General features: G+C 36.2%; 1 protein-coding gene across 15 annotated transcripts in view; it reads right to left on the reverse strand.

The window, feature by feature from the left end:
- ITPRID1 (ITPR interacting domain containing 1) overlaps positions 1 to 20,686 on the reverse strand; it is a 122,062-nt gene extending 101,376 nt beyond the window's left edge. For all 15 annotated transcript variants that reach the window (XM_078342489.1, XM_035253481.3, XM_078342488.1 and 12 more), the window contains exon 1: positions 20,542 to 20,686. In XM_078342489.1, the coding sequence (XP_078198615.1) occupies positions 20,542 to 20,596 (55 nt within the window). In that variant the 5' untranslated portion in view covers positions 20,597 to 20,686. The remainder of the gene's footprint in view (positions 1 to 20,541) is intronic.
- Between the last annotated feature and the right edge of the window lie 2,315 nt (positions 20,687 to 23,001).

Raw genomic sequence — 23,001 nt, forward strand, 5'->3', positions numbered from 1 at the left:
CAAATGCAACTGGCAGCACAGTTTTCTTACATGTTTTATATATTCAAATCCTATCAGGTATAAGTATATATGTTTATTGTTGCAATTGTAAATTAATAATTATGAGGACTGTCAATTTTACTTTAAAAAAAAGAAGACATTTCAATAAGTTAAAAATTAAGGGAAAAAATACATAGATATATTTATATTAGCAGTCAATATTTTAGCCAGTTAACTTTAGGAATATCTGCTGGTAACAAATTATAAAAATTTCAGTAATAACACAAGACAAAATAGTGCAGATTGGATTATATTCCTAACCTTTAGAGAATTGTTTGGTATACTAGAATTCATAACATTAAACAAAACAACCTTTAAAAATCTCACTGAAATTTTAGTTATTTAGCTTCACATAGGTTTTGGGTCTTTCGGGGAGACAAAAAAAATCTGTTTGGCAGTGCCTTGTGTCTTGTGAGCATGAATGACAATGGCAGCCCCAACACTGACAGTGCAAAATTTCACAAGGGCCAAAACTCCAAAATCATGCTCAGCAACATCCATGAAATGTCAGATTCAATAAAAGCTCAAATGGTTTGGAGAAAAGAACAATGTATTACAGAAAAATAAGATCCCCAAAATAATCTCACTCTTTCACCGACCTTGGCTGAAAGTGACTTTCATTTAGAATGGTAGTTTGCACCGTGGAGGGAACATGAAGTTATCAAGTAGCTGATAGTACTCAAATTGCTGCTTCTGTATCATAATGCCAAATTTTAAGTTAGCAACTGCTCTTTCAAATATAACACTGGAGAAGTTGTTAGATTTTTAAATAAAAGTGCTGCTTTAGTTCTTCATCCTCAAACTTCCTTCTTATAATGAATGGCATGCTTGACCTCAGCCTCCAGCCTTACACAACCAGTGAGGTTATTCTCTCTGCCAGCACCCCTGTACTTGGCCAAAGAGCAGGAAAAAGGCTTGCCAAAGAAAATGGGAACCTTTGCTAAAGGCTTGGGTCAGGGACTGGTTCATAAAGAAAACCTCTTTTGTTCCCTCTGTTTTAGTGGATGCCTTCCAGTTGGTAAACAAATCTGCTTCTGGAAATGGATTTTCTAAAGCTTGAATGGCCTTCCTTTGGCATTCACTCACTTGACCCCCAGAGTAGCCCTTCAGAAAGAGACACAGATCAGGTGGCATCCTGGAATTGTTCAGTGGACAGACAGGGCACAAGTTATGGCATGTGACTGCCTGCAGACTTCTCTCTTTACTCCGTCCATCCCAAGGACCTTTTGGAATTCAGTTCTTGCTATTTCTTTGACTTGGCCCCAGGAGGAATTCTCATTCTGGATCACGTCATTCTGTGCCTGGGAAATCCAGTACTTTCTCTCTTTTCAAATCCCTTCTACTCTGATTACTATGCCGTCATTAATTCTTATGTGTACAAGAAACTTCTATTCATGTGGGAAATTGCCTGTAGTATCACGTTTAACTAAAAAAAAAGAGGATGCAAAATTATATATGCACTAAGAACTCAATTTTGTAAAAACAAAACAAACAAATGCCTTGAAAAATAAAAAAAATACCAAAATCTTATCAAGGTTTAAAAATTTTTTAAATAATCCAAATGAGAAAAAAAGACTTTGTTACATTAATTCTACTTCACATTTTCTTAACTTGAGCAAATTACATGCCCTTTTTCACTGTGAACCTTTAGGGCCACAATGAAATCATAAAATTTGATGCTTTGACACTTAAAGCAATGACAATGATTACATTCTTGTCCTCTGAGGTTATTTCACTTTTTGTATCTTTATGCAAACGGGTTTTCTTGCCAAACCGGTTGTTCATACTGGGAGAACAGAGACTGTTCTCAGCACCTTTGACCCAAGTAACTTAATTGCTTGGTTACTTAGAAAAGGGGAATTCAGTTGGCTTTGTCAGCTTTCCTGGTTCTTATCTGGTTAAAAGAGCAAGTGCTTTCAGGTCAGATAACTCTGGATTTTAATCTCCGCCCTGGCTTTCTGACAACTTGGGGAAATTTTCAAACTTTTCTAATAATCTATTTTCTCATAGATAGTCTATAATGGGTATGAAATAAACACTTTATGGGGTTGTTGGCAAAATTTAATGAAAAATATATCCAAAACAATCACCACTCATATTGGTCAGTTTTCTTTCTTTTTCCTCCTCTTCTGTATGTTGCTTCTTATCCTGTCAGGAACTCTCAAGTAAGGAAGTATCACCAATCAATGCAATCATTTTTCTCATAGAAAATAAATTTGAGCCTGTTAGTTTGTGGGTAGCCTGTGTTGTCTTGAAATTACTTATTTTAAATGATTGAGAAGTAGATGTATTTGGGAGAGTGAGAATAGGGTATTTCTGTGACTATGAGAATGCGGATTTTCCTAAGATTAGTTAGAAGTGCTTATCAGAATCTTGAGATTCCTTCAATTGCAGACCAAATTTTAAGGTTATAATTATAGCCTGTAGCTCCACCCTTGGCCACCATTTCTGAATATACTCTGTGGTCAAGAAGAGAACTGCATAATGGGAGAACAGCCCAAGCCATTCTGCATCCAAATGGATCACTAATATCATCTCTACATCTCATCCAAGGATCCTCATTGTCACAGCCTCTGTTCAGGCCTTCCTAGTATCTCAAATAGTATCCAGGCTTGCTTTGTTCCCCTGCCTACTCCATATGACTTCCCCAAGAGCAGCACTGAAGAGAAGTCAACATAGATCCATGTGTTCCATTAAGACCTGCCCCTTTTCCAACCATGATGCCACTCATGGAATTTTATAAAGAAAGCCTCCAGAACCCCTTCTATTCTCAAAAAAGTGATTACCACAAACCTCAGTTCCACTCATATTACCTAGACAAACAAAGACCAGTCCTGGGAGGCCAGCACTCTCAGAGAACTAACTCATCCTTCCTCCCCTGGAAGATGACAGAAGTAATCACATCATGCTGTTGGGCGGTGCACTTATGAATGGCAGTGAACATCACTTCATCTGGCCCAATCTTCCACCCTTCCTGGAGACTCTCCCTATGCCTGTGCCCTCTGGAACTCATACCCTGTCACCTACCAATACCTCTGCATCCTAACCTCTTCACTGAATATCCTTTCATCTTCTTTCTCTAACTAAAGCCTGGATAGGGCTTCTCAAGCTATGGCCCTTTCATTTCTTCCTTAAAATATCTGTACTATAGTCTCCAAGATAGTGTAAATTTCTTCTATGACCTTCGTTGCTGCTTCCAGACCAGAATTTCATTCTCTTTCATTCCATTTACAGACTTGGCTTGGGGACCATTTTTGTCCTCCTTACTGGATCATACCCTTTAGTTTACAATATACTTTAATGTGACTTATCTGAAATTTATCCTCCATGTGACAACCTTGAATCTCTCTCCAACTCCTACCTTAGTTTTTTTATTAAACCAATGATCATTCCCAAATTCTTATTTTTAAATCTGGTCCAGCCTGTGAGTTTCCTTTATAACAAGGTATTCCCTCTTACTTCGCATTTCCTCTTGAATGTCTATACACATTTTGTGCCACACTGAATTCTTTATTCTTTCCTTGACTTCTTCTTGACCCTCCCATATCCCTGCCTTTATTCTGAAGTGCTTCATCTCAGTTAACAGAGCCTATTCAGGCAGTTGCTTATGCCAAGAACTTTTGAGTCTCCCTTGATTTCTCTATTCCTTTCATTCCCACATTAAATCACTAAAAAATAAAAAAAGGAGCTGAAATGGTTTGGCCGTGTCCCCCCCAGAATCTCATCTTGAATTATAGTTCCCATAAGACCCACATGTCATGGGAGGGACTCAGTAGGAGGTAATTGAATCACAGAGGCAGTTACCTTCATGCTATTCTCATGATAGCCAGTGAGTTCTCATGAGATACTTGTTTTTTTAAGGGGCTTTCCCTACTTTGCTCTGCACTTCTTGCTGCCACCATGGGAAGAAGAACTTGTTTGCTTCTCCTTCCACCATGACTGTAAATTTTCTGAAGTCTCCCCAGCCCTGTGGAACTATGACGCAATTAAATCTCTTTTCTTTATAAATTATCCGGTTTTGAGTATTTTTCATAGCAGTGTGAGAACTAATACAGGAGCCATTAAAATATATCTCAGACCGACCACCTCCAATGCTGTCATCCTAATATCAGCCAGAACTTGGAGTCTCACTTGGATTACAGCAAAATGCTTTCATTTGTAGCACTGTCCACTCCTTCCCTTCTCTTTATAACCTACTTGAGTCAGGATGCTAGTGGTCTACTTTCACTTCTTATTATTCAGAATTTTTGGCAGCATTTGATGCAGTTAACTATAACATCTTAATGAAAATAATCATTTAATTTGGTTTTTAATATAAACCTCTCCTACCTCAAAGCTTTTTTCCTCAAGCTTTTTTGCTGATTTTCTTCTCTCCAACCCCTATATTTTGAGTGATCTATACCTCAATCCTAGCCTCATCTTTTCTACCTACATGCCACCCTATATGAGTGTAGCTTTAAAGGCCCCTCGGTTATCCCGTAGTTCAGTGTGAATCACTGTTAAGATATTTCCACATTGTTTTATAAGTCATGTTACACTGTGTTCCATTTACATTTAACCATTCTGGGATTTTCTTCAGGACAGAGATCTTAGCATTCATGTCATAATTGCATGGAAAATGTACTCAATGTATATTTGTTGAATGAAAAACTATTTAAATGAATACTAACAAGGAATTGAGGAATACCAAGGCCAATCTGGCTATGGAAAGGTTAAGGGCAGTTTGGTATTTAGCAGCTAAACAACATATCAGAAAGCACAAACTAACCAGGATTAGGTACACAGAATCAGAAAATATAGCATTGTAGATCTGAATTAGAAAAACTATGAGCTGATACACATATAGACACATGCATGAACAGACATAGACACACAGTCATATGTAAACACACACGCACATACCTCATAATCTTTCTCTATTTTGAAGCAAAATTTTCTGAGTTATCACTTGATGCCTGCTTCTTCTGTCATTTTTACACAAACTATCTGAGTAAATGCCTTCTTTTACCTTCTCTTATGTGCCTCCCAACAGCTAACAAGCAGATGAAAAATCTTAATCCATTGCCAAAGAAACAAAAAAAGTAATTTATTTTTAATTAATCAGTAAATAGTTTTCAACTGGCTGTATGACATTGGGCATGCAGTTTCAAGTTTTCTTGGAATGTAATTTCCTTTTGCATAATATGAGAGAATTAGAAAAAAGAAGATATAATAGGTTTACTATTCTGTTTTTAGCCTCCACATAGCCTGCTTAATGTTTGGCCAATGGAGTTGATATTTTAAAGACATTTTAAAGTTGTAGTCATCAAAATAATAAAAGTAAGAATAATAAATTATTCCTATCACTCAAAGGTTTGGAAGATCACTCAAAAACTCAAGCAACAAAGTCAAGCCAGGAATGTCCTTCTGCTTTCCCTCCCTATCCAACAAACACTTGCAAAGATTTCCAAATGATTCAGTGAGGTAGAGGCAGAGCTTGGGGAATAGAGCATTCTGTCAACACTCTGCTGTGAGGAACATGCAGTCTGTGATGACTTGCTTCCTCCCACCACAAAATATGTGAAGGGTGGCTTCCTCCCACCACAAAATATGTGAAGGGTGCTCACTCCTGCCATTTAGGAGAAAGCTGGATTTAAAGGCAAGGCAGCTGTGCCCAAGATGGAACCCAAAGTCAGTCTTCCTGGGGTTGGAGTATTCATCTTTTACTGGTAAACATAAGCAAAAAACTATTAATTCAAAGACTGTATATACTGCTTCTTGGAAACTTAAAATGACTTCAAGGCTGATAACATTGGATAAACTGATTCATCTACTGCTAGCCCTGTTTCAGTCCCTTTTCAACTTTAGAGTTTTTTCTTTTCTCCATGATTTCCCTCTTCATCCACCATGTCTCCTCTTGCTGTCTCAACATTTGCTTTGCTTCATCTTGGGGAGGGGCAGTGAAAAGTGAGAGGGCATCTGTGATACACCTCTCATCTCCTATTCCAACATCACTGCAATCCAGGTTTCTTCATGGACACCATATTATGGATGCACAGAACTACTTTTTCCCAGATGCATCATCCTGTTGACCCTACTAAATTCAGATCTCTCTATAAGCACCAGTCTTCTCTTCACTAGATGCTGTTTCATTAAGCTCAAATAGAATTTATTCTAATATAGAAAATTCTTTCTTTATCACTCTCCACCCCAGACTCTAACCTACTGCTGACACTCGCAGCAACCTGTACAGCCCCTTATTGTAGCCTCTTCACACATAAGTTGAGAGGCTTATTTACACCTCTACCTTTCCCACCAACTAAATGAACTCCTGGAAGGCAATGACCATGACTTATTCATTTTAGTATTTGTGCTACATAGTTCAAGACATAGATAAAAGTGGATGATTAGCAATAACTGTTCAATGAATAAATGGTTACTTCTAACACTGGACTCTGCTCTCAGTACACTGGAATTATGACTTACTTTTTTTGTAGTCTCTATCATGTCAGGCACAATATCATGCTCTAGAAGTTGCTTATAAAAGTAAACTGTATAAATGAGCTATTAAATCAATAGATTCAATGGCATCTACTAATTCAATTTAAATATTTGAGTGTCTACTGTATATAAACAATCTTTAAAGGAACTTACATTTAATTACAGGCAATACTTCTTACAAACTACATTATGAGGCAGAATGTAATATGCATCTTAAGAAAAGATAAAAAAGAATGATTCTCAAATATTAAAGAAGAAAGTTTTTTATTTGAGGGGCATAGAAAAACCTTGTTAGAAGAGGAACCCTTGGTTCTGGCTCGTGAAGACAGGATTATGAATAAATATGCAAACTTTTCAGACAAGAAGATTGAAATACATGTGAAACATTACAGCACAAATTTCACCAAAGGGCTGCTAAGCAGTGGCTTTGTGATAATCAAACATATGTTCTTTAGTATTTAGTTTAATGAAATAACAGGTCATCTTCTGTGATGGTTATTTCTTTTAAGGAAATTTTTAGTGGACTCTGTCTCACCTGCCTTCCATGTACCTTCTCTATTATCTTTAAAATAACTGGTCAACTAGGAATCTTCAACTTGATAAAAAAAAATCTACAAAAAATCTATAGGCAACATCATACTTCATGATGAAAACTAGAAGCTGTCCCACTAAGGTCAAGAACAAGGCAGGAATGCTTCATCTTACTACTCCTTTTCAATATTGTGCTGAAAATAAAATAGAACACAATAGAAAGCCCATAAATAGATGTAAAAATACTCAGCTGGTCTTTGACAAAGAAGCACAAAGGCAATACAATGGAGAAAAGTAGTCTGACAAGTGATGCTAGAAAAGTTGGACATCACATGCAAAACACTAGCTCAAAAATTAGCTAAAAATGGACTATAGACCTAAATGTACAATGCAAAACTATGAAACTACAAGATAAGACAGGAGAAAATCTAGATGCCCTTGGATTTGGCAATCAATATTTAGATATGACACCAAAGGGACAATCCATGAGGCAAAAAAGTGATACACTGGATTGCATCAAAATTAAAACTTTCTGCTCTGTAAAATACAGTGTCAGCAGAAAATGAAAAGGCAAGCCATGGAGTGGGAGAAAACATTTGCAAAGAATTTATTTGATAGAGAGAACTATAAACTAAAATATCCATAGAACTCTTAAAACTTAACAGTAAGAAAACAAACAGCCCAACTAAAAAAGAAAAGAGAGAGATAGGAGATAACTTACCAAAACATACACAGATGAAAAATAAGCATATGAAAAGATACTTACTTTATCATCAGAAAAAATGGAAATTTAAACAACAATGAGACACCACTAAACACCTATTAAAATGGTCAACAACAACCAGAACACTTGAAAACACCATGCTGGCAAGGATGTGGAGCAAGAGAAACTCTTTTACTGATAGTGGAAATACACAATATTAACTGTATATGGTGAGCAAAAGCATCGCCATCTTGGACAAGCCCTGCCATTTTAAATTCACCTTCATCGAAAACTGCCTAAATCTAAAGTGCATTAGCCTAATGGTTAATGTCAGCGTGACCATAAACCACAAATAATATCTTCTACCAGAAACATTCCAAACCTCTCCCCAACCAGACACATGCCAGCTCCGGGAAAACCTGCCCACTGGCTAGAGAGATGTCAGCCCAAAGATAACCACCTCTCCAACCAGATATTCCAACCCTGCCATAAACTTCTCCCCGACACAGAAACATTCTAAGCCTGTGATAAGCTCTCTTGCCCTGAACCCTTACATAATCTTAATCTGTAAGAAAAAGTTTTCCTGACTGAAATCAATGAGAAGCGCATCTCATGTTTATCTCCAAAATAAACCTGTCTTTGACTGTTGAGCCACTTTTTATGCTTCTTTCCTCTTTCTTTAGCTCTTATGTTTGGTGCCAAAACTGGAGACAAGTGTTGGGGGTAGAAGATCTTTTGCAACCGGGAAGCAGTGGACAGCAACTGACTGTCCCACTAGATCCTGAGAGTCTCTGGCCACCCACTCCATCTTGCCTCTCACTTCACTTTTTAAGCAATTTGCATGAGGAGGCCAACTAACCTGAAGGGGCCTGCAAAGCTCAGGCTGGGGCTCCTCTCCAGCAAGCCTCAAAACCCTCAAGTCTCAGGAATCCATTTCTGACCACCTGCAATAGATATTTTGTTCTCTCCTCTCCTCCTCCCTCATCCTCCCTTCTCTCTCTCTCTCTCTCTCTCTCATTTCTTCCTCATGCAGCTTCAGTCCAAGAGGCCCTTTGCTATTTCCAACTGGAATATCAAACATTGGATACTAATCCAGCCAACTGGTAAGCTCTTCCCTCCCCTGGCTTTCTCACAGTACCCAGGAAAAGTCTGTTCTGCCACATTGGTCCTCAGAGGACCAGCAGGGCTAAGCTCAAAGACATCTTAGGGACACCCAGTTCTTCTTAATGAAAACCCTTCCTGGGTCTCCTTCCTCCAAAACCCCTTTTGACCCTGCAGACGAACCCCTCCATATTCTCATCCCCTTGCATCTGCTTCTTGCCTGTCCAAACCCTCTGCTCCAGTGGCCCCTCTTGCCCCCAGCCTTCAGCCCCAAACTCTGCTCCTCCTCCTTCTCCAACTGTTATCCGTTCAGAAACCACCTCTCCCATTCTTCTTCTCTGGGAAGTGGCTGGGGTTGAAGACATTGCTCGCATTCATGTCCCTTTCTCCATGTCTGATTTGTCACAGACTGAACAGCATCTGGGATCATTCTCTAAATATCATGTCCCTTTTTTCATATTTGATTTGTCGCAGATCGAACAGTGCCTGGGATCTTTCACTGAAAATCCCTCTAAAAGGCCTATGTAACAAATAATTATTCTTGCTACACTGTATGCAAACTATTAAGCCAAGTATAATAAAGCAAACCAGAGCTGATTTGTCTTTTAATAAAAATGGGAAACACATGCCACGCCTGTGTTAAGTTCTCTTGCCCTGAACCCTTAAATACTCTCTGTCTGTAAGAGAGAGTGCTCCTGACCCAAATTGGCCAGAAGCCCCTCTAGGTTATCTCCAAAATAAACCTGCCTTTGACTGTTGAGTGGCTTTTCCTGTTTCTTTCCTCTGTCTTTTTTTTTTTTTTTTTAATTTTTTATTGCATTTTAGGTTTTGGGGTACATGAGCAGAACATGCAAGGCAGTTGCGTAGGTACACACATGGCAGTGTGTTTTGCTTCCTTTCTCCCCTTCACCCACATTTGGCATTTCTCCCCAGGCTATCCCTCCCCACCTCCCCCTCCCACTGGCCCTCCCCTTTTCCCCCCAATAGACCCCAGTGTTTACTCCTCTGTCTTTAACTCTTAAAATAGTAAAGTTCTTAATTACATAACTAGGAAAGTGCTCTGTTCAGGAAAACAAAGAAATAGCTGGGAGTGAAAAGAGTTAAGCCAGCTCCTATGTCTAAATCTTCTTTTCTACATGTCTTTATTTACAGAGGCAAATGCTAGCAGTAATTTTTATTCTTCTGTAGTCAGAGATGCCACCATGCTTCCTCTCTTAACCTGATCATAACCATGAAATCTTGAGGAATAGAGAGACAGGAAAAGATCTTATTCCTTATAAATGATCACAAGACACTATATTATATACTTTCTATCTTATTGATTATGTTGTGAAGACAGCCTGTTCTAAACAAAACCCCCATATGCAGAAATAGGCTATTGATACATTGTTGAAAAGATTCCTGCATTAAGTCAGGCTGACTTTGATAAACTTAAAGTGCTTTCCAACTTTGAGATCCTGTCTTAAATGTGGAGCCCTAAAGAGTTAAAAGAAAAATGAAAGAATGGGCTTAAAAAAATGAAAGATAGCTGGGCATGGTGGCGCGTGCCTGTAATCCCAGCTACTCGGGAGGCTGAGGCAGGAGAATTGCCTGAACCCAGGAGGCGGAGGTTACCGTGAGCCGAGATCGCGCCATTGCACTCCAGCCTGGGTTACAAGAGCGAAACTCCGTCTCAAAAAAAAAGAAAGAATGGGCTTAGCTGGGGTAGAGAGGAGCAAATGTTCTGAGAAATGGGGTCAACTGCAAATGACCCGCTAGCACCCAAGCAACCTGTTATAAGTGTTCAGATCACAGCCTACCTGTATCCAGGCATCCTGTCCACAAGCATTTAGCCACCTTATAAAACTCCCCTCCAGGCCCTTCTTCTTGGCAGACAGACTTCCTTTTGCTGTCTTGCCCATTGTATTCTTGTAATATATTTCCCCTTTTAATAAATTTGTCCTTCTAAACTAATTCCTGTCTTGGTAAATTCTTTTACCCCCATGCTTTGGCCTCAAACAGTCACTCACCTTGACACTAAAGATCCTCACTAGTCATTTCATGGAAGCAATCCTAAATGGAAGCCCATTTCTTACTACCCCAGATTTATGACTAGAGGCCACCACCTCAGCTTCAGGATCTTGTTAGGAGCCAAAGAGAGGGAGCCACAGTAGTCAGTTCCAGCTACATCTATTTCCTTACTTGAGATATTTTTGCATGACCAATCAGTTCCATATGTGGACAACAGCAGCTTCTTCCATCTACTTATCTCCCCATTCTCAACATTCTTAATGACTCAGGTTTTGCTAATCAGTCTCTATTAGCAAATTCAAAGCAACTTGTCCTTACCACTGCAGGAGACTATGAAGGATAAGAAGAATAGAATAGAGAAACACATATGATATGTATTTATGACATATAATTAACAAACAGCTTGGTAGATGGCTCAGAAACAGCCAAAGGAATACTGGCAACACCTTGGTCAATGGAGCCCTGGGTTTATATGAAGTCACAGACCAAATGTGACTACTAGAATGGGGGGATGTCTAGCAAAAGAATCCTCACTGGGTGACATGGATGTGGTTCAGAGGTATTTAGAATGTAGAATTATTTTGGAAGCAATGAGGTAAGAACTGGTTTATAAGCACAAAATATAAACCAGACATCTTTGTCTCGCTTTCGATTATAAGGGGAATCTTTTTAATTGTATCATTAATAAGATGTTTTTTGACATACAACTTTAAAAATATCTCTTAATCTAACTTAAGTATTTTATCAGTAGTTTTCTACATTTTTAAATAAGTAAATGCTGGTTTATATCAAGTAATTTTTTTCTACCAACATAATCATAAGACATTTCTACTTTATTTTGTTCATGTAGTGAATTATATTAGTTGATTTTCTCAACATTACACAGTCTTGCAATCCTAAAATAAAACACACAAGGCCAGGATGTACGACAATTTACATATCTCCATTGTATTCAGTTTGCTGATATCTTGCTTGAGTTTTTTTATTCCATATTAATAAAAGATATTGGCCAGTATTTGTTCTTTCTCATAATGCTCTTGTCAAATGTCAGTAGCAAAATACATTGGTCTCATAAAATGTTTCGTAAAAAATGTCCTCTTTTTCTATTCTCTGGATAGATTTAAGGTTGTTGGATTTTTTTTCTTAAATGTTTAAAAATATTCATCAACTATGTCGTCTGTAACTTGATTTTCCTTTGTGGAAGGCTTGCAATTATGTACTCAATTTTTTAGTTAGAATAATGTTCTGATTTTCTATTAATCTGTATCAGTTTTGGTAAGGTATGTTTACTGAAAAGTTTCCTAATTTAATCTAGATTTTCAAGTGTATGACATAAAGTTGTTCATATTATTCTCTTATCTTTTAATAATGAGGAGGATTGCCAATGGTCTTTAATATTTTCTTGTGATTCATAAAATTAGACTTTAATTTCTTTGTATTTAAAGGGAGAATAATAACCTGAGTAAATCTAGAAATTGTTTAAATATGTGCTTTAAAAATTTAAGGGTAACCATTAGAAAAATAGACATACATTTATTTCTTTTAATCCTTTAGAACTTAAAAAAAATAAGATTATCAAAAACAATAAAAACCAACAATCAGATCAACAAATGGAAGAAATTGGAGAAGATAAAGAAATGGAGGAAAATAGAAAATACAAAATTACATGACAACTATAAGTCTTACTATATGTGTAGTAATAAAAAATATAAATGAGTTCAATTTATCTATTCAATGATAGACAATCTCAGATGAGGTTTTTTTTTCAAGTACAACCTATAGCATTTATAAAAAAATATATCCATGAAAAAAACAGACCTGAAAATGAAGAAAAATATACCTCAGAGAAATGCTTTCAAAAATGCCTACGTCAATATTAATATAAAATAAAATTGAATTTTAAGTAGAAAATATTTAAAATATCATATGTATACATCACATTATAAGACTATCCTCATTTGTAAAAGATAGATAATGAGCTTTTGTACCTACCACATAATTTTTGAACATATAAAGGTAAAGAACAATAAATAGAATAGAAATTGAGAATTTAAGTCAAAATGAGAGTTTTCAGTACAATTGTCCCAGAATTTGACAGATTAAGTAGAAAAAAGAGTGAATATAGGTATATTGTGTTAAATAAGAATATTTAACATTTTTGAGAACTATATATGCATATGCCTATAAATTTGTACCCAGAGAACACTCATTATTCCCTCCAAAATGGACTATTAATCAGAAATCATGTATATATTAGTCTAAAATTAATCTAAAACTATGATGAAGATGAAATTTCAAATCAGTGTTAAAAGAATAAACTATTCAATAAATTGTCTTGTAATAAGAAGATACTCATTTGGAAAAGAAGTATTTAAATTTCTACCTCACACTATTGACTAAAATAAATTCCAGATGAAATAATAAGGGAACCTTCAAAATAAACAAAAACTATAAGAACACATAGAAAAGTGTGTTTATGACTTAACGTAGAAGAGCCCTTCTAAATCAAGGTAAAAATTCAAAAAGATTTAAAACAAAAGATTACAAAATTTGGCTATACCAAAATATAAAAGCTTCCAAATAACTAAAGACAATAAAAGTCTAAATAATACATAGACATCCAAATGACTAATAAGCTTATTGAAAAATGCTTACATTTACTTGTAATTAGGGAAATAAAAGTGGTTTTTAGAAATTATAAGGAATAATATTAGCAACTAGACCAAGAGATCGACAAGGTGGTGAAATTATCAGACAGGGACTTTAAAACAACTATAATACATATGCTAAAGAATCTAGTTGAAAACACAGAAAATATGTGAATAGAGGGAACTTCCAATAGGAAGATGAAAAGTGCTGAAGAAACACACAAAAATAATGCAAGACACGAAAAAGAAAGTGGTGCTAGAAATGAAGAATTCTTATGAGTATAGCAGCAGACTGGACACAACAGAGGAGAAAATAATTGAACTTGAAGATGAGTCCGTAGAAATTATCAAGGCAGAACTACAAAGAAAAGAAGATTTTCAAAATGGGACATAACACCCAAGATCTAATAGAAAAATATCAAGTGATTTTCTGTGTTTTTGAAGCCCCAGAAGGAGAAAAGACACAGAATAGAGAATAAATATTTCAAATCATAATAGCCTGGTATTTTCCTAAACTGAAGAAACATATTAAACTACAGATCCAGGATGCTCAGTAACTCCCAAGCAAGAAGACTACACTGAGTTACCCCACAGTCAAATTTCTGAAAATTGAAGATAAAGAGAACTATTTTACAAGTATCTAAAAGAAAAAGACACATTACACAGAGAAGAACAACAAATAAGAATGATCCTTGATCTCTTAGCAGCAGCAAAATAAGGCCAGAGATAATTGAAAGACATTTACCCTTCTAAAATCAAAACAAACAACTGAAAATCAATGTGAATCTATAGCTTTAGAGCCAGTTAAAATATTCTTCAAAAATTAAAAACAAAGCATTTCAGATGTTAAAAAAATGCTGAAAGAATTCATCTTCAGCAGACCATATTATAAAAGAAAGTGCTTTTAAAAGACCTTTAAGTTGAAGACAAATTATATGAGTTAGAAAACTGATTTAACAGGAAGTAAAAATTTGACTTAAAAAAATCCTTAAAAGTTATTTCCATCATGTTTAGGAATACACACACACACACACACACACACACACACACACATATACAAATATTGTACCTCTATATTTATACACATATAATTATTAATTACATATCTATTGAGTCTATCTGCATGTAATCCAACTGATAGATAAAATACATTTAAATTTAATGATTGGTTAATATTTGCAAGGTACTATGAGATTCTACTATCTATAGAATCAAAATATATGAAAACAAGAACATAAAGGTAAGAGAGTGGTATTTGGAAGTGCACTATTATAAGGTTTTTACATTATGAAACTATAATATATTTTATTTTATTTATTTTTTGAAACAAGGTCTCCCTGTGTCACCCACACTAGAGTGCAGTGACGTGATTTCGGCTCACTGCAACCTCTGCCTCCTGGGTTCAAACGATTCTCCTGCCTCAGCCTCTCAAGTAGCTGGGATTACAGGCACCCACCACTATGCCTGGCTAATTTTTGTATTTCTAGTAAGATGGGGTTTCACGATGTTAGTCAGGCTGGTCTCAAACTCCTGACCTCAGTTGATCTGCACGGCTTGGCCTCCCGAATTGCTGGGATCACAGGCATGAACCACCACTCCCGGCAGTGTAATATATTTTAATGATAGATGCTGAGGTTAGGCAAATCTTATAATCTCTAGAACTGTGCTGTTGACAAGGTAACCACTACCCATATATGGCTATTTACATTTAAATTAATTCATATTAAATAAAATTAAACATTCAGTTCTTTGGTTGTACTAGCCATAGTTCAAGTGCTCCTAAGGCACATATGGCTAGTGGTCTACTATATTGCACAGTGCAGACTGGAATGTTTCCATCATTGTAGAAAGCTTTATTAGACAGTGGTACTCTAGGGAAAACACTGAAACATAAGAAAAAAAATTTTTAAAGATCATAAGAAAAATCTTAAAAAGAGAAGAAAAAATTTAATTTAAAATTTTGTAATTCAACCATATGTCCCTAATAAGACAGAAAAAAGAGGAATGCAAATAAAAAATAGATGAACAAATAGAAAGCAAATTCCAACAGGGTAGTATTTTAACAAAACATGTCAATAATTACATTAAATGTGCCTGGGACAAACGCCCAACTACAAGATAGAGATGGTCAAACTGGATAGAAAAAAAAAATTGTACGTTGCTTACAGTAATGAACTTTAAATATATAGAAACAGGAGAGGTTGAAAGTAAAAGGACAGAAAAAATTTAACATGCAAACACTAAGCAGAAAACTGATAGAGCTACATTAATATCAGATAAAGGAGGTTTCAAGACAAAAACTATTAGCAGAGTAAAGAAGAAATTTTATCATAATAAAAGTCAAATCAAGAAGCCTCAATCTTAAATGAAAATACAATAAAATAGTTCCCAATGACATGAAGCAAATATTGACAAGACTAAAGAAGCAGACAAATCTAATTCACAGCTGGAGATTTAGCATCTCTCCTGATAAACATGAAAAGTAGACAGAAATTCAGAAAGAATATAAAAGATTTGTCCTCATGGGCATTTTAACCAAACACTCCACCAAGCAAAATACAAATTCTTCCCAAATGCACATGGGACATTCACCCAGACCAGCGATCCCCAACCTTTTTGGCACCAGGGACTGATTTGGTGGAAAACGGTTTTTCCAATGGAAGGAGGAATGTGGAGGTGGCAGGGAATGGTTTGAGGATGAAATTATTCCAGCTCAGATTATCAGGCATTAGAGTTTCATAAAAAGCACACAACCTAGATCCCTTGCATATGCAGTTCACAATAGGGTTCACACTCCTATGAGAATCTAATGCCATGGCTGATCTGACAGGAGGCAGAGCCCAGGCAACAATGCTTGCTCACCTGCCACTCACCTTCTGCTGTGTGGCCTGGTTCCTAGCAGGCCAGGGACTAATACTGATCCACAGCCTGGGGGTGGGAGATCCCTGACCTAGACCATATACTGGGCCACAAAACACATATTAATAAATGTAAAAAGATCAAAATTATACAGATCATATATTCAGATAAAACATCCTTAAATTAGAAACCCTTAATAATAAAGTACCTAAACAGTTCTCACGTATTTGGACATTTAACCATAACATTTTAAATGACCAGTGGGTCAAAGAAGAAATCATAGGAAAAAAAATTTTTAAATATTTGAACTAAAATATAAAGAAAATACAATAAATCAAAATGTGTAGAATGCAGAGTAAGTAATTAGAGAAAATGCAGTTTAAAATTCATATATTTAGAAAATAAATGACTCTGCCTCTATTTTAGGAAGACAGGGAAACAAAAAAATTAAATTCAAAAATTTAAAAAGTGTAAAGATCAATAAAATGTTAAAACAGATAAAGTAATTCTAAAAGTCAACTGTCATTTCTTTAAAAGTTTCAAACAATTGATAAAATCATTTTATATCAATTGATAAAAAGAACAGGAAGCTATCACAACAGATTCTGTGAGTGTTAACAAATGTAAACATGTTATCAAGAAACTTCATGACAATACATTTGATGAAGAGATAAATTGACAATGTTTTTTGAAAACTCAACGGACTAAAATTAACATGAGGAAAAAAATGATTTTTTAAGAGCTTTGTATCCATTGAAGAAATTGAATTTGGAATTAAAATCCTTCTCATAGAGAAACCCTGGGCACAGATGCCTTTAGAGATGAATTTTACCAAAAATTTAAAGAAGAAATAACACCAATGTGATACAATTTTTTTTCTGAATGTAAAAAAAAAAAAAAATCTTTTCAATTCCTTGTATAACTCTGAAACCAAAACCTGATAAAGGCATTTCAAGAAAACAAATTATAAATCAATATTCTTAATAAACATAGATACAAAAATCTTTAACAAAATACTAGCAAATAAATCCAGCCATATGTAAAATGGATAACCCAAGCAGGGTTTGCTTCACAAATGTGAAACTGGTTTATTATTAAAACATCTGTGCAGAGATGTTGTAAATGGCTGAACAACTAGTACATGTCTGTGAAGTAACCAACTTGCTTGGCCAGCTTACTAAAACATCATCTTGTATCTGTTTGGCATTTTTCTGTTTTCTTTTTCCTCACCCTTTCTACTCTGCAAGTTCATTTCTCATAAAGCATTAAACACTTTAACAAATCAATGAACAAAATTCACCATAATGACAGAATAAAGGAGAAAAGCCATGTGATCACTTAGCAGATGCAGAAAAGGGATTTGACAAAATTCACACACATTCATGATCAAAAACTCTTAACAAGCTAGGAATAGAAATACTTCTTCAAACTGCAAGGGTATCTGGAAAAATCCTGCAGCTAATATCATACCTAACAATGTAAGACTGAGTACTTCCTCCTCAAATCACAAATGACACAAGGATGTTTGCTCTCATTTCCATTCAACTTTTTTCAGAATGTCCTAGTTAGATCAATAAAGCAAGAAAAGAAACACAATTAGAAAGGAAGAAATAAAACTGTCCTTATTAATGGACAACATAACAAACAGAAAATAATGCTTTTTCTTTTCAATTTCTTTTCTTTTTTAATGCAGAATTATTCAGTTTTAAATATTCAAATACCCAATATTAAAACTGTTGTTACTATAAACTTCAATGTCACTGGAAAATGTTCATGATACAATAAGCAAACATACAGCAAAATAAAATAAACATGTTACAAACTCACATATATAACATATTATCTCCAAATGGAAAGGAATTAGTTCAGAATGCCAGCAGGGAACTTTTCTTGGTGGATTGGGATGATTATTTTCTTCCTGTCATAAATTTGTTTAATATATTACTCCTCTGCCATCCATTTTTAGGCCTGATATAAGTGTTTAAAATGCAGTAATACTCTATTACCTTCAGCTCAGTTAAAACTTCTCCTTATGTGGTTGTTTGCAATTGTAGCCCACTTGTTCCTCATCTCACTGACCCCAAATCCAACACACCCCACAGCTGCCAAGATAAAACCTAATGATCAACATCAAAGTCATGTAAATAAGCTTTCCATTTTGTGTGTGTTTTCTTCAAACTAGCCAATCCACAACCCTATGGGAAAGCCTAGAGAATAACATCCATGGATCTTAATAAAGATCCACAGACTCCCTCTCTCTCTTTCTCTCTCTCTCTTGCTCTCTTCTACTGATTGAGCTCCCTGGGGGCTTCCTGTAGGCCTCCTGTCAGCATCCCTAGCTGGGGACTTGTGACTAATACATTTCTTCCATTTCATGCATTTTATTTTTACGGCTTCATGTGTCTCACCTGACTGACACACCCAAACCTAATGCTCCCCCAGTCAACAATCTCCTGAAAAGCGGCTATCTTGGCTTATTGTCACTCAAGAGAGAGAACTCAGAACCAAATTAGATAGAAACCATAACAACAAAAAACATAACACTTCCTCATATGCTCCTTAATAATCTTCTATTACGTTTATGAATTATTTTTATAATCAGATTGGATACACTTAAAAATATTTTCTTTTGTACTCTGTGGTATAATTCTAAGTATCATCAAAGAAAATGTTATTTTCTCTATATTATTTCCTTCTTCCTAAAATTTATCAACTTGTTTGATTTACCTTTGTAGTATATGGAAATCATCTTGTAACTATGCAAACTCTGCAGGATTTCCAACATGCCTAAATAGTACTCTGATATTTTGGTCAGTGCTTTCCAGCTTTTCAGATGTGCAGAGCAGCTCTGCACCCAGCTCCACCTGGGCTCTCTCTAGAGTCCCAGAGGAGCCTGCTCTGGAAGATGACCCGCCCTGCTCCTGAGGCAGCCCCAAAAGACAAAAGATCAGTATCTCCCAGAAAGTTGGATGCCCACTTGAACAGTACTTATAGAGAAGTTCTGAGTAAGGCTACTCAGGCAGCACTCTGGTGCCCTAAGTAGCAGATATAGATTCTACATGTTATCATAATCACAATCAGTTTCAATAGCTAGTTGGGAAACTGATTAAGAAAAACTCTTATGTGTTTCCATTATGAAACAAGTAATGAACTCTGGACTTGTTATAATTATTAGGACTATTGCTTCCTTTTTGTTAAGGTTTGAACCTCAGTATTATATCATTTCCCAATTATGTACAATAAGACAATGATAATTAGGTAAGTTGTTAATGAAAAATTACAGTGAAAGTTTACAGGGTAAAATGAATGATTTTTCTCATAACCTTCAGTTTTCATCTTTTAATTAAAATATCTTAGCAAATAGAAATAAAACGTGGTTACATGTGAATTTCAGATAAAAAAAATACACTTAGGGGCATAACTGTGACCTGTTTATAATAGTGCCCCATTATTTGGGACATGCTTATACACCCCCAGATATGCTATCAATCTAAAACTCAAAAGTCACTGGGCAGCCTAAATTTTATTTGGCAACTCTATCCAGTCAGCTTTCTCCATTCTGTCAAAAGGAGACATTTTTATTTCCATGGTGGGTAAATCCTACATAGCTCCAGTACATCAAGTTCAGTTTTCATATAGAGTCAATTCACTGATTAATTAAAAATGAGAGAGTTCATTTCTTTAGCTTTTTCTTAATGAATTAAGCCTCCGTCAGGTAAGCAAGAAAGACAAAAAAAAAAAAAGTCCTAAGTACAAATAATAGCAATAAAAAGAGGGAATATATAATTCCTGCATCACTCCTCAGAAACATTGCTTGAACTAGTATTCAGAACATAGAGGCTATAATGGAGCAATTTTGAGCCTAAAGCATTTTCATCCCCTGTGTTTTAGACCTTTCCATGTTAATGGCAGCCACCTAGGCAGTCCTGGGGGTAAATGAAATCATCCAGGCCCGAATCCATGACAATTAGATCACTTCATCTTCTTGCTAATAGTTTTTCTTCCTAGGAATCACCCAGTCACACAGCTGCAGGTAAAGAAGTTTCAGAACATGCCATCGCTGCCCTTTCATTCCAACTGAGAGAAAATGAAAGCAGAGAGCTAATACCCCTCCCCCACAGGCTGGATCAAAAACAAACAAACAAACAAACAAATTATAAGTTACTGTACCAGAATAAAGAAGTCTCAGCAGAGAAATGGCCTTGCAACTTGCTGTAGTTAGCATCAAAGTATGTGTGAAAGTCTTGTGTGCCTTTTTGTCTCCTTGAATGTTCCAGCAGCTAAGACTACAAAGCCCTTGTCACCACAGAACTGTGACCCAAGTGTCTATCTGCTCCTATTTAAAAGTTGGTCATAGAAAGCCAAGAGAGTCTATTTGCCAAAAGCCATGGTCAAGTTGAGGGTAAAGATACAAATTGATTCTCTCTACCCGCTTCTCTACAAGAAAGAAAGCAGTAAAAACATCATTAGGAATGGCAGGAGTTATTAGTAACAACTCCTAGACTCAAAGGAAGAGTGCATGGGGAATGAATACAATGGGTTCAGTTGTGCTTTTATTTCTATGAAACCTCTTGCTGTTCCTTTAATGCCCTTTGACCTGTTGGCAGGTCTGAATGCAGGACTGGAATGCACTTCACTAAGGAAGTAAAGCAAACTTGTCTTCATTTTGTTACCATGGTTATGGCACTGTGTGTTACCAACCCAGTGATTTGCATTGCAAACCATCACTGGAAATGAGGACAGCAGAACTTGATATTCAGGATGGAGAGATTCAATTCACTGGAAATTCTACTGGAAATTTCAGAGGAACCAAAACATACACAGACACACATACTCCTGAACCCATAAAGAAGCCCAAATTGTGAGTAAGAATTAACCGAGTTAGTCTTATCATCCATAGAATCACTATCTATGAAGTATGTTAGTTGAGAGATGAGGTGATTTCACAATAGGAAGATGAGTAGGCATATCATCTTCCTCATTTTTTGAATTAAATTCTGCTGTTACATTCAGCATGCATTCTTATATATGACATAATGCTAAAGCACTACCTAAAAATAATTTTTTTCTTGATACATGCATTTCAACAATATCTCTCATTTTGATAAACTTCATTATTCAAGTTTAAAATAATGGAAAAGGGCCGGGCGCGGTGGCTCAAGCCTGTAATCCCAGCACTTTGGGAGGCCGAGGCGGGTGGATCACGAGGTCAAGATATCGAGACCATCCTGGTCAACATGGTGAAACCCTGTCTCTACTAAAGATACAAAAAATTAGCTGGGCATGGTGGCGCGTGCCTGTAATCCCAGCTACTCAGGAGGCTGAGGCAGGAGAATTACCCGAACCCAGGAGGCAGAGGTTGCGGTGAGCCAAGATCGCGCCGTTGCACTCCAGCCTGGGTAACAAGAACGAAACTCCGTCTCAAAAAAAAAAAAAAAAATAATAATAATAATGGAAAAGATCTTGTGCATTTCAAATTATATTTAAATTCAAACAAGAGAAACCCCAATATGAGAAAAGATATACTGACAGTCCTGAGATTAAAGAGCAGGGGAATGAGGGGGAGGAGGCCTCATTAACTCTTTCCTCTTCCTCTGTGACAGCTCATGAAGTTTCTCTGCAGGGCTCCTGGCATCACTGAGCAAGATATGAATACCTTCCTTCTAGCCCTAGAAACTAGCCCTCAGCCTATCCTGGGAGATCCCGCTTGTGTCTTTAGACTTATTATCCCTGCCTTCATCACCAGTGACTAAAATTCTGCCTCTGAGGAGCCCAGGAGTGTGTTGAGGCTGACACGACAAAACAGCCCCCTTTTCCTCTTGTGGCGTGTGCTGCCTACTCAGCCCTGAGAAGACCCCAACTTTGTCTCAGCATCCACCAGGATGTGGTGGCTTTGTAAAAAGGCTAACAACAAAACATACTTTCTGAAATGCCATGCCCGGAACTGTACTTGCAAAATGGAGTCCCTATTTTAACAGTTTCATTCCAGCAGATTTGAATAGACTTGATCTTTAAAATAAAACTGGGCATGGAATTGCATCCGCACACCAACACATAAACAACCTCAATTACCCATATTTTAATTACCCATCAGTTATACATGTATTTATATAACTTATTTCTGTGGGAGAGTGCAGTACTCAGATCACTGAAGTTTGCATTAGAAATTAGAAGAATAAGACCCTATCAAAACACAGTTCCTACTAATAAGATCTTGGGGAAATCAATTTCCTTTTCAGACGCATAGTTAATTCAGAATAATGATGTGTGCAACACTGGATTTATTTTTAAAAAAAGAAACTTTCTTCATGGAAATGAATGTATTGTGTTACATATATGGTGGTCCATGAAACAATGGGCAATTCATAACCAAAACTCTGTCATTCTAAGAAAACTTCTCCAAATAGAACACTTCCCTTTCAGGTCTGTCTGCCAATATACAGATATCATCTTTAGTGACAAAGAGATACTTAAAATAAGTTGAAGTAATTCACTCTCTAAGAAAGAAGACAAGTTCTAAGATGGCAATATAGTTGATAAGATTTTTGTTGTTTTTGCTGTTGTTTTGGGAAAAGGAGAGGGTTCTATGAGATTAATAAGTAAGGCACTCAGTCCAGCTTCAAGGGTTTG

The sequence above is a fragment of the Callithrix jacchus genome, chromosome 11 (genome assembly GCF_049354715.1).
Source record: "Callithrix jacchus isolate 240 chromosome 11, calJac240_pri, whole genome shotgun sequence".
In the NCBI taxonomy this organism is placed as follows: domain Eukaryota; kingdom Metazoa; phylum Chordata; class Mammalia; order Primates; family Cebidae; genus Callithrix; species Callithrix jacchus.